Genomic DNA, 12,560 nt, shown 5'->3' on the forward strand with positions numbered 1-12,560 from the left:
AAGTGTTTATGTTGGTAATTGCATATTATGTTTATTACTAATTTTCATTTAATTAATTATAAGTGCAGGTTCCACAAAAGAAGTACAGGTTATATTCACATATCTTCCATAAACACAGCTTATGACAGGGTTGCTGACACAAGCCCCTATTAAAACCACTGCCAGACCGTATGGCATCACACAATTAAAAAATCTTAATTGATTTAATAAATTTCAGTTTCATATTACTTTTACAGCAATTACAAATTTAAGTACAACAACCATGAGTTAATATTTTATTCATTTAGTCTCCACATGAGTGATATTTACATTGAAATCATGTAACCAATCAGATGTGTCGTTTTAGGGCACTCTCAACAGATATGGCCGCCGTTACATAGACTTTGGTCATTTCGTTATTCAACGAATTTTTGTTGATAACACAATCAATTGAATTTAAAATGTGTAAATAAAAGGTACATGTGTAATGAAATACCAAAAATTAATTACATAAATCCCTATATTGAGCAACAAAACTTCAACAAACTGTTTGAATGCGTCGAAATTGGGCACTCGAGGATAATTATTTGGACTAGAAACATCAGAAAACAAGGAGCTTTACCCATTGTCCAGGACCACATGGAAATTCGTTCAAACAAAGAGTCTTTAACTGCGTTTGAAATGCGTCGAAAGCATAATTTGAATGGGTATCTGCTGCCATCGTTTGATATTTTTTTATGTTGTCTACATTATCATGATTTTATTGGTATGTTTTCGTTGCCAACTTAATCCGCCATTTTGACGCCGAATTAGACATAAAATATTTAACGAAAACGTAAAATACATTTATTTTGTTTTCAGTACATATTAAATGTATTAAATGATACACATACATGATATCAGTAAAATCACGTTTATTTATTTTTATTTATTTTTGTTCTCATTTTTTTCAATTAATTGATTAATGGCACTCAATAAACCGTTTTCGTATAATTTTTGATAATTCCAATATGGCTGCGCCCATAACATAATTTTTGAAATAACCTGTGATGTGTCAAATTTTAACATGGGAAAACATAAGAAGAGCCGAGCTTCGTCAGAAGAACGAAAAAGCCATTCCAAATCTAAAAGTCGAGATCGATCTAGTTCTAAAAAGAGAATCAGAAAACTCTCAAAGTCCAGCCATAGCTCAACTCCAAGCAGAGATAATGCAAGTGAAAGGAAAACTAGAAAAGAACACAAGAAGAGAAGGTATATATATATATATATATATATATATATATATATATATATATATATATATATATATAATAACATTATTTTACTGAATAATTTTAGACACCACCTATTTGCAATCCAACGTCCTGCAATTGACCCTCTGGGTTCTCAAGGCCATGTTCTCCCAAAAGCTCAAAGCATTCAAGAATATCTTAAGCCCACACTACGCCATATTCAAAGCAAAGGATGGTATAATAAAAGAAAAAAACATGGATGCATTCCCTTTTATCAGCATTTCTTTATACAGAGACAAAATTGTCAAATTAAACGTGTTCTACCAGGCTGGTTTTACACTTTTCAGCATACAGTACTCAAACTTGGAGGTACTGGGTTAAGCATGCAGGACAGTTTGTCAACCAGTTCAGGATAATCAGCAGTTCCAATTAATTTGTATTTAATTTTCCATAATGCTCCAATACAAACAAAATGATAAGTGTCCACGGTAAACATTAGGTAAAGAAATAAATTCACAAAGTTATATCAAGAAAGCTTTTGTATTATGCTTACAGGGAGAATAAATGCAGCAAACAGTTAACCGGAACTGATTGAATGAGTTATGTTTTGAAATGTGCATATGGATATAGAAGGCTTTATTATTTTCAAATAAACTTTTTGTTGATTGAAAACAAATGCAATGACAATGTTTTGAAATACTAATTCTGAATGTTGTATGAATTTTAATAATTTTCCGAAGGGTGAATTTTAATTGGCCATTTTTGACAAAAAAAATGCATATGCCGTCTGGCCTAACCTGTTATCACACAGAATAAATTTTACCCTTTATTTTTACATCTTCTTACATTGACACTAAATCCGGAAAGAAATTAGTGTGGTCAAAAGAATTAACGTTTTTTTTGCAGGCTTATTCTAAACTGGTTGACTGACTGGATATCATCAAAATTGCCAAAGTTATGTCCCTTTTAAATTATCACTATTTCTTTTTGGTTTGGACCTTTCCAATACAAGTGAGTGTGTATTTCAAAGTTTAGGAGGTCCTTCCCAATCTGAGGCTTCATTATAAATGGACCCAGAATTGGTCCCATTTGTCCTATCTAATTACATGTATATTACTCAACTCACAAAAGTTGGGACGATTTTTTTATCATAGCTGCAAATTCCGACTATTAAGTTGTTGCTGACAGATTTTCAATTTTTGGTGTGGTCTAGTGCTGTGAGGGGAAGCAGGAGTACTTGGAGGAAACCCAAGTCCCCACCTGTCTGGTATGGTGACCACCTACAAAACTCAAATGCTTCCAAGAACCAGGATTCATGATGATGATGATGATTAATATGATAAATTGATATGAATGATGGGGATGGCACTTGCACTGTTGATGATGATAAACCACTCACAAGTTATTTACATGTAAAATGTAGTTATTGACTAACATTAAAATCATTTTTAGAGTGTTAAGTAAAGTAAACAACACTTGTTAAAATTTCTATTTGCTTAGAAAAGAATCGGATGATTATATAAATGATTTTATTTCTGCTCTTTAAAGGTTGCCCAGAAACTTAAAATGTTAAGTACATGTAAGTCTTCATGTATATTTCAGATACTCATCTTCCTCATCATCCTCTTTTTCCTCATCATCCTCTTCTTCAATCTCATCTTCTTCCTCATCATCATCCTCTTCTTCATCCTCATCATCAAGAGAAAGAAAAAGGAGAAAGAAGGAAAAGAAAAAGAAGATGAAACTTAAAAGAAAGAAAAGGCAGGAGAAAAAGAATGCTAAATTAAAAGAGAAATCTGAAAAAAGCATTGGACCACAGCTTGGCCCATCTTCCTCTGTACCAGTTTTAAAACCAGACGGTAATAGGTATTATTCTTATTTGTTCACTATTTTGGTCAATTGACTTTAATTATATTACTTTCAAAAGTATCAATTAAGTTTCTGCGCATACTTATTGCACATAGACAAAGGCACTCAATTAAAAGTTCTGCTGTAAATATCATATGCTATACTCAGGGCTCTCGGAAACGCCTAATCAAGCGTTTTTGTACACATAAATTTGACAAATGACGCTTATTGGCAACCAATTGAGAGTCCCTTAAACGCATTTTTTTTTCATAACTGGGGTTTTCAAGTCAATCCATTAACAAACAATACCTGTAAAGCAACCTCCTATCTAAATTCAAGCCAACACAATTTATTTCCTCACACCTGTTTAAAATGCAAATTATCAAATCCAGTAAAATGTCTGATAGTTTTCTCACATTCCTTCTCTATGAAACGAATGCATTTATGCTGTATCTCACAGTATGTACATGCTTCCAGTAAAGTACTATTGATTAATGCCTTATGAAATGGCCAATTGCTGAAAGTGGCCCCAACTCCCATTCACCCATTTAAATGCCTTAATAGAGTTGTTTATTGTTGTTTTCTTTCTACTTGATTTTATAAACAATAAAAAGGATAGAATGAGAGCATTTCATAATGTAGATTTTGATTCAGTGATTAAGAATGATAACATAATTCAACTGATTACAAGATATGTAAGATAAAACCAAAAAACATGTCCTTGACTATTAATATTTGACGGTAGGCAGACCACTATAGCGTTACATGCAATGCACATTTTCAATTGGAAAACCCTGGTCCCATAATTCACTGTACATGTCTGAAAATGGAATACTTATGTGTGATTGAAATTCGAATACACATTCATTGTAAATATTGCCCTGAATTATTTTCTTCTTCAATGAATTTTGGGTGATTTGAGTTATCAGGTATAAATATATACTAAAATGGTATGTGTCTGGTTATTAATAGAGTATACATTACATTTTATATGCATGTTTTGCAAAGGACACAATGACAACACGTGGCAATAAGAGCTTTGACCTTAATACTGAAAAAATGGTTTAATTATAACGCATAACGCAAGTTTGAGGTTTTGGCCCTGTCATAAGCGTTTTTATTGGAGTTATTGGAGTTACAGTGTACATTAATTCATTGAAATAGTCTTATATGGGTTTTTAATAGGAAACCAACATTTTATATTATGTATTTTTTTATATTCATTTTTTTTTTAACTTTTTTTTTGCTGAAAATTTGAAGGCGTCTGCAATATTCTATGGGACTACTTTTTCATTTTGGACTCCTACTTTTTCCTTTTTGACTCCTACTTTTTCCTTTTGGACTCCTACTTTTTCATTTTGGACTCCTACTTTTTCCTTTTTGACTCCTACTTTTTCATTTTGGACTCCTACTTTTTCCAAGTAAGAAGTCCCAGGACTGTTTTAAAATCCTAGTGAGACCCCTGATACTTGATCATCTGTTTCTGATGTAAGACTTTCTCTTAATAGTGAAACCAACAATTAAATTATGTATTTTTTAGCTCGACTATTATATATGAAATATATATATAGTGGAGCTATCCTACTCACCCCGGCATCGGCGTTAGCGTTCCCGTTAGCTTGCAAATGTTAAAGTTTGCGTACTACCCCAAATATTTCCTATGTCCTTTGACATATTGCTTTCATATTTTGCATACTTTTTTACCAACATGACCCCAATCTATAAACAAGAGCAGACAACTGTATCAAGCATTTTGACAGAATTATTGCCTCTTTTATACTAAGAATATGCATATTATTGATAAATCTATGTTAAAGTTTGTGTACCACCTCAAATATTTTCTATTTCCTATGACATATTGCTTTCATATTTTGCATACTTCTTAACCAACATGATCCCAATCTATAAACAAGAGTAGACAACTGTATCAAGCATTTTGACAGAATTATGGCCCCTTTTATACTTAGATAATTGAATATTTTGCTTAAATTGCCATAACTTCTTTGTTTATGATCACATTTGACTCATACTTTGACAAAACAAACAATTACCTGACATACCACAATGCACTCCACCCAAACCATCCCCCATGCCCCACCCCAGAATCCCCCCCCCCCTCTCAAAAAAAAAATTAAATATTTTGTTTTCCCTTATTTTTTAAATATCATCTATTAAAGACCACACACCCACATTATACCCCCCCCTCTCCATGATGGCTTATGTTATACTGTCAAGCACTTGAATAGTCGAGCGCGCTGTCCTCTGACAGCTCTTGTTTTTATTCATTCTTTATTTAACTGGATTTATTTTGCTGAACATTTAAAGGTGTCTGCAATATTCTATGGGAATTCTTTTTCCTTTTGGACTCATACTTTTTCCTTTTGGACTTCTACTTTTTTTCTTTTGGACTCCTACTTTTTCCAAGTAAGAAGTCCCAGGACTGTTTTAAAATCCTAGTGAGACCCCTGATACTTGATCATCTGTTTCTGATGTAAGACTTTCTCTTAATTACCAAGTTAATCATTCATATTGATTAAGATTCAAGAAAAATATTATGTTATAAATGAGAATGCATTGTAATATTTGTATACACAGATATACTAAAACATATTATGCTTGCCTTGTTAAGTTTATTGACTATTTCTACTCTGTTAATGCTTCCAACAGGTCTATGGTACATGCAGAAAAATAACTATGAGTGCATTTCAGTTCAAAAAAAGACTTCAGAGGTGGCTAGAGCAATAGCTATGCGTCCAATGACAAAGGAGGAGTGGGAGAAGAAACAGAGCAACATCAGACACGTGTATGATGCTGAGACAGGACGGACAAGGTCATTGTAAAATTACTTATAATATTTGCTTAAGTCCATAGATTATTGATTAGCCATTACATTATTGAACCGTAAGTTAAAACCTATATATATTAGCTCCATTTCAACGAAAGCCGTAGACTAATTAAAATGATTGAATAAGTTTCCTGGGACTATAACCAGTACTTTTTGTCATTTGGGGAGATGAAAGGAACGCTCCCAGTTGGGTTTGTAACCATGACCTCCCAATGGCTTGGTGGAAATGTTTAATACTGTTAGTGTACAATCAGTCCAAGCATCCAATTAAATTAGTGAAGAAATAAGTTTTTGAATAAGGAAAATCCATTGCATAGTTATTGCTTGTTGTTCGTGTTGTTTTTCCTTGATTTGAGTATGGGTATAAATACAAATACATTGTTTACATGTCTTATTTATGTAGGTTAATTAAAGGGGATGGTGAAATCCTGGAAGAAATTGTCAGCAAGGAAAGACAAAGAGACATCAACAAGGTACAGATGCGAATAGTTTTCCTCATATACTATTAGAAAAATGCTGTGTCATCATAACCTATAACCAAAATAGCCATTTGCTACTTAAATTTCTAATTGGCTGCAAAAACTTCTTAGTAACTACTAAAATTAATGAAAATCCTTGAACAAATAAAGTTGTTTTGTCTATTATTATATTAATATGTACAATGTCAATTTGCAATTAAGAAACCTGCATAACTATTACCCTGGTAATATGAAATGAGCAGCTGAAGGTCAGTATGTTTCATTAATGTGAATAAATGGTTAAGTTTGAGATTGTTAATTATTAAAGAATTGGAACATAAGCAGGTAAAAACTGCATTCAACCTCTATTCATTATAGTCAATTGACAGCTCATCTTAGCAAGCTATTGGAAACAATCGTCCATATAATATATTAATTTTAATAATCATACTAATGCTGATTTCTTATACTGTGTCTTTTATAACTTTGGTTTAACAATTAATATGCATTGTGTTTGTTCTGATTATTCCACTTTATTATCCCCCGCCATTGTTTCGGCGTTGTTTTCCGTCCGTCCATCTTTCCGTCCGTCCGTCTTTCCGTCCGTCCATCTTTTGTGTCGAGCCATATCTTTAAAGTGCTTTGGCGGATTTCATTGAAACTTGGTATGAGTATATATATGGATAAGAGGATGATGCACGTCAAATGGCATTGTACACCATCGGATAATAACAGAGTTATGGCCCTTTGTATCTTGAAAAAATGCTTTTTTTGTTTGTCCGGAGCCATTTTTGTGTCCAGATGAATATTGGCGGGGGATATCAATTCAATGAAGTTGCTTGTTTTTCAGCAAGCCACTATGGGAGATGGGACATACTACGCAATGAAGATGGGAACAGCAGAGAAGTAGAAAAACAGCTCAAAGACTGTTTTACATGTACAATTAATATTCTTGTTATTCTGATTTTAAAACGTTCAGTATGCTGATTTAATTTGGTATGCATTACAAGAATAAATAATGTGTTAATGTTTTTAATAATTAGATATGAAAATAGACGCATATAAATTGTATGTTTATGTTGTTCAAATGTAAATATATACCGGTAGTTCTGAAATTTGACAAACTTTGAGAAAAATTAATCACACTTATATCAAGCAGTTATTCAAATAATTTAAATAACTCTTTAAGGATAAGTCTCAGAGTTTGGGTATTGGAAAAATACATCACTTCTTGAAATGCTATTTAGAAACAAAAATGTGTAGAATGCATTGTAGTATTAGTATATTATGTTGTTTGGATGGTAAAAGATGGTTAAATTTCTGGTAATATATGGCTACCAATGCCATTATATTTAAAGTGTGGTTAGCGGCAGCTACCATGCCAGTTGTGTAAAACTTGCTTCTTTGTAGCTACCATGCATGGTTGTTTTAAACATTGTTATTTGTAGCTTTTATATTAAAAAGTCATTAAGTATTATATGCCCTTTTGAATATCCTGGGCCTATCTCACTGTCCGTTAACAAGGTGAGCTGTTTAATGTGGAAAACTGTTTAAATACTGTTTATGTCTGTGGGTAAATTGTGGGTGATTAATGAGTTGTTATTGTTAATGCTTAAACGGTTTAAGATAGTTTACAATGAGATGTTATTGTAAATGCTTGAACGGTTTAAGATAGTTTACCAATTATAGTTATTTATAGATGTAAACAACAAACTATTAGTTTACCAATTACAGTTATTTATAGATGTATACAACAAACATGTTATGTGTTAAATGTTATAAGTGGCAAATTTTGCTGCTTATTAATTGAGTCAGGAATGGCTTATAACACAATCTGTAAGTTGCATCTCTGTTTCACATTGTGATTATCATAAAAAAATGTTGAAAATATGTAAGTAAAATGTGGTAAACTCTAGAAAAGGCAGACTTGTGTTTCTTTACAATTTACTGATAATCGCCAATATTAAAGACAACAAGTCCCTAATTGCGGAAAATTCGCAATAGAGGAAAATAATAATTGTTCATTATTCATATTTTCATTTAAGCTTTCGTATTAACAAATATCATTGTGTTAACATGTTGTCCAAGATTTAAAAAGAATGCACGTATGTACTTTGAAATAATTTAAAAACAATGCTTTGTGCTGTAAACGATTTAATTACAGAGTCAACCAATTATAGTCAACCTCTATTTGCATATGCCAGCTGTCTAGACTACGTTAGTAATACAAAAGCACCAACATTTAATCGAATATAATCAATATAGATACCATAAAATACATTTGTTTGTCAGCAATGTTTATGTAATGCTAACAATCGCTTTTAACTAAGACGTCGGATAAGTCTCTAATATCAGTGAACACTTAGTTTCAAGCGGTTGTCTCGACATCGTTTGAACCGTCAAAGGAGGTGTTGCGGGTTTATTTTACCGTTCCGCATGTGATCACAGCAGACAGTTGAAGAAAATAACTAATTTATAAAGTAAAATAAGTGCGGTTATATGAAAGAGGTCAGATATAAATAATTAATGAGCCATTGTAATAGCATTGCTTCATTTTGTGTAGTTCATTGTCCGACGCATTTAATGTAAACCACTAGATCTTAAGGTTAGTAACACGCGTTTCAAGCCAGTTCTTTCTTAACTACGATAAACCTGATAACTGCCGCATCCGCGCGATAAAGAGTTGTATAATTTCTACAAGAGGTTTGGGTTCTTCAACTTTATTCATTCACAAATGGAAACATGATATGAATATCGTGTTAAATGGAATATTTTTGAAAGAAGCGTATATAGAAAAAAAATCAATAAACAATGTTTGTATTATATGTGTCGCGGAAGACAATGTTTATTTATTATTAAAATAGTCCTCTATCTGCTGCGTCTTAATTGTGTAGTATTTTCGCTCAGCATAGGTCATTCATAATCTTAGGCTATTAATAAATGCGGCAAAATAATCTACTGCTGATAAACAAGTATAGTGGGATGTCCAATCACTATCACGCGACTATTGCGTAACCTCGTTCATAGTGCATGCTACTACAGCGGGGTTAAATTTGATATGTCTGAGAAACGTTCTTATGGTCTCAACAGATAGCGGCGATCTTTTGTATTCACGGGTGCTAACAACGCAATAGACGAAGGTTAAGTTTGTTTATATTCACAGTTCTAAATTTATTAAACGTTGAACATGAGTTCACCAATAACTACATGTAAACGATAGACAAAAACAAAAATGCTTTATCATCGCTAAAACCGAATATAAAAAACAACTAAATATAAGAAGGAATATCTTCTTTTTTTTTAATAATCGGCGTAAATGCTGACTTTAAAATGAAGTTTGAAATTTACGTTTCTAAATACTTAAATTGAAAACAAAAGTTTAACTATTGTGTTTTTTTCCCACTTGTTGATATTTGATTTACACGCAGTTTTCTTTCGACACTTTCAAATCACACATTCATAGCCGTGTCATGCGAACATGGGTCTTATGCGTTTCAGCCAGCTGTGCATTTGTGCAGTCTGGTCAGAGGCGATGTTGTTCGCTATAGAATCACTCGATGTGTTACTGTCTTATTATGTATCTTCTGACCAGACTGAGAGATGCGCAGGCTGAGTAGGCTATATATATGGTGTGCGCATGTGGAATAAGACCCATTTTCGCATTACGAGGGTCATTAAAAATCTCATTGCGAATTGTAAATGGCACATTTTAGCACAATGCTTTTCGATACAAAATTGAATTCAAAATAGCAAACTTTTAAATAAAGGCAGCCTATACAGACGTCCAGGAACGATTTCCAGACGTGCTGACTTAGTACGGCAAACATTTGTGGTTGGATAATTAAACGATTTTCCTCTTATCGTGACACTATACTATTTCGGTAGTGTTTGTATTCTCATCTTGAAAGCAAAACTGTGTTTGTATCGATAGTCAATTATATATTCCCCGGACGATTTAGTGAACGAGTACTGACCTTGAAATTCTGTGTGATGGATTTTAACGCGTAATTGTAAATTGGCCACAACTTGTGTCGTTTGAACATACAGAGAGTAGTCTGGAATTCCTTACATTAAATAGTGCTACATCCTATAACGTTGAGCACAGACACAGTGATGAAGCCAAAGTTCAGAGTTTTTATCTCGAATCAGCCTATGAAATATTCGAATATATTCATGCGTGTCTGCTGGCATAAGTCATACAAGAAATATCTTTAAAAAAGATATACGGCGTTGATTGTGGTCGATGTTTATGAACGATCAAAAGTTATCTCTATGTGATAAAAAGTAACGGATGCCTATTTTCTGCGCAGTTCTTAGCTACATCACAAGCAAATCAATTACGGGGTGTTGCGCCAGATTTCGTGGCTTATTTTGCTTTAAGTGATATTATTACTCAGATATCTATTTTTACAGAATAGAAAAACACAAGAAACGTGAAAATAAACGAGTGCATATAGGTCAGCCGGCAATACTCAAATCTTATTTAATTGCATCATTATAGTATAGTGAATTATTGTGCTCATGCTTAATAAACTGGTCTAAATGGATAAATATTTCTAATTAATTTTATCAAAATTGGTCCTTATCATGCAAATGTTGAAAACATATTAAAAATCGATGATTGACATACCACAATAATATCGCCGAATATCTTTATTTAGTATCTTTCTGATCAAAACAGACTTCAAGTGCACAAAGTTTACGAGACGGCGTTTATATAAAGATTTCTGCAACTGACCGCAAACTGACCTTGATACCTTGCGGATTGGAATGCAATGCATGAGGTAACAATTCTGCTGCTGAAACGACGGCTTGTTTACGCCAACTGTACACGACCAAGAAAACAGCTGTGCCTAAAATATTGATATATCGACAAAGCGACTAAACGAACTATTTACTCCATCAGACAAAATAGCATAGATTCCAATTTTTTCCTTCAATGAAAAGATCGTAACCCCTTCTGCGAACTCCGGTGATGAACTGTATATTAACTCTGACTTTCACACACTGGCCGCGAATTGACCCGAAACCTCGCGGGTTGAAATGCAATGCAAGTAAGTACTAAATATGAGAATATAGCCTTTAGTATAAACGCTTTTGCGCTGGTAATTCTCTGAAAATAAAAGGTGAACGCACAATCTGTATATATGTCGAAAATTGATTGTAAAACTGTTCTATCTATTGAGCCTTTTCATTAGAGATAAAATTGTTTCATGCAGTAAAACAGTGTTACAAAGACGCGGATATGTTTCCAATGTTCTGGTGTTATACTCAAATCAGCCAATGGAATAAATGAAGTGTATTCATTCGTACCTAGCCGCGGGAAATTTTATTTGAATATTATTGGACACTTACAAAGGTCAAGTCAGGGTGAAAAGCTGGCTTAATACAGCTTACGCCGAAAAAGGTGAAAAGCTGGGAAAAAGAGCTACGCCCAAAAAGCGCATTAGTTCTCTATACCCATGTTAAGGTCAGAGTTGTTGACGCCGTGTGAACTGCTAGCGTAACAAGTAATGCATAAACAACAAAGTACGAGTCAGCAGGGCTGTCTTTATGACTACCTAATGGCATTAAATGCGTGAGTAAAAAGTATTGTTCGCAGATTTATTTTTTATTTATTTTCACCAGTTATCTTATTGCAGATTTTAATTTTGTATATGGTGTCAAAAATCAAAAGATTTGTACAAGGAATTTCCATCGTGAAATTATATTCTTAGTGAGATAGGTATTCGATATTCCAACAATATTCATTTAATATGATGGTGATTGCAAATTTTCTTTATATTCAGTTCTAATTACCATTTTCATCATACTTTCTATGCTTTCAGAACGTCAAAAAGTTAACTCTATAAAATAAATAGGATGATATAGAGTGCACACACATATCGACTTGTGCGTTAAAGAGACGCTCTTTATAAATTTGAATGTCTTGTGTTCATTTTAAACTTGCGATTATTTTTAAAAAATGAGTTGCGTCTTAAATTATGCAATATCGAACAACTGCGGTGCCTTCAGCGCGTTGATTTTTTTTAATCGGTTATTGTTAGAGTATTGTAAATATTTTCAATACGTTCTTTAAGTTACTTCAATATAATTATCATTTACAAGAGTTATGAATAGTGTTAGTGCTAACATCCATGTTTAGTCCATGATTCAATAATGTTAATGATTTTGATTCTATCATTATCTGTGGAACAG

General features: G+C 33.0%; 2 protein-coding genes across 11 annotated transcripts in view; one reads left to right on the forward strand and one right to left on the reverse strand.

Moving 5' to 3' along the window:
• Positions 1-806, reverse strand: part of LOC127855333 (leucine-rich repeat-containing protein 43-like) — a 40,592-nt gene extending 39,786 nt beyond the window's left edge. For 9 of the 10 annotated variants that reach the window (XM_052390885.1, XM_052390853.1, XM_052390874.1 and 6 more), the window contains exon 1: positions 602-806. In XM_052390885.1, coding sequence (XP_052246845.1) covers positions 602-700 — 99 coding nt within the window. In that variant the 5' untranslated portion in view covers positions 701-806. The remainder of the gene's footprint in view (positions 1-601) is intronic. The other variant, XM_052390876.1, reaches the window with a different exon arrangement.
• A 156-nt stretch (positions 807-962) lies between these two features.
• On the forward strand, positions 963-8,286 carry LOC127855637 (ADP-ribosylation factor-like protein 6-interacting protein 4). The gene is made up of 5 exons (XM_052391388.1): positions 963-1,230; positions 2,814-3,070; positions 5,769-5,889; positions 6,308-6,377; positions 7,213-8,286. Exons 1-5 carry the CDS (start codon positions 1,046-1,048, stop codon positions 7,270-7,272), a joined length of 693 nt encoding a protein of 230 aa, XP_052247348.1. The 5' UTR covers positions 963-1,045; the 3' UTR covers positions 7,273-8,286.
• Positions 8,287-12,560: the final 4,274 nt, after the last annotated feature.

Source organism: Dreissena polymorpha, chromosome 1, assembly GCF_020536995.1.
Source record: "Dreissena polymorpha isolate Duluth1 chromosome 1, UMN_Dpol_1.0, whole genome shotgun sequence".
Classification (NCBI taxonomy): domain Eukaryota; kingdom Metazoa; phylum Mollusca; class Bivalvia; order Myida; family Dreissenidae; genus Dreissena; species Dreissena polymorpha.

Coding starts and splice junctions, on each gene's coding strand:
- LOC127855637 (XM_052391388.1), top strand. CDS start 1,046: ATGGGAAAACATAAGAAGAGCCGAGCTTCGTCAGAAGAACGAAAAAGC. Junction 5,890..6,307: donor GCTGAGACAGGACGGACAAG/GTCATTGTAAAA, acceptor TTATTTATGTAG/GTTAATTAAAGGGGATGGTG. Junction 6,378..7,212: donor GACAAAGAGACATCAACAAG/GTACAGATGCGA, acceptor CTTGTTTTTCAG/CAAGCCACTATGGGAGATGG.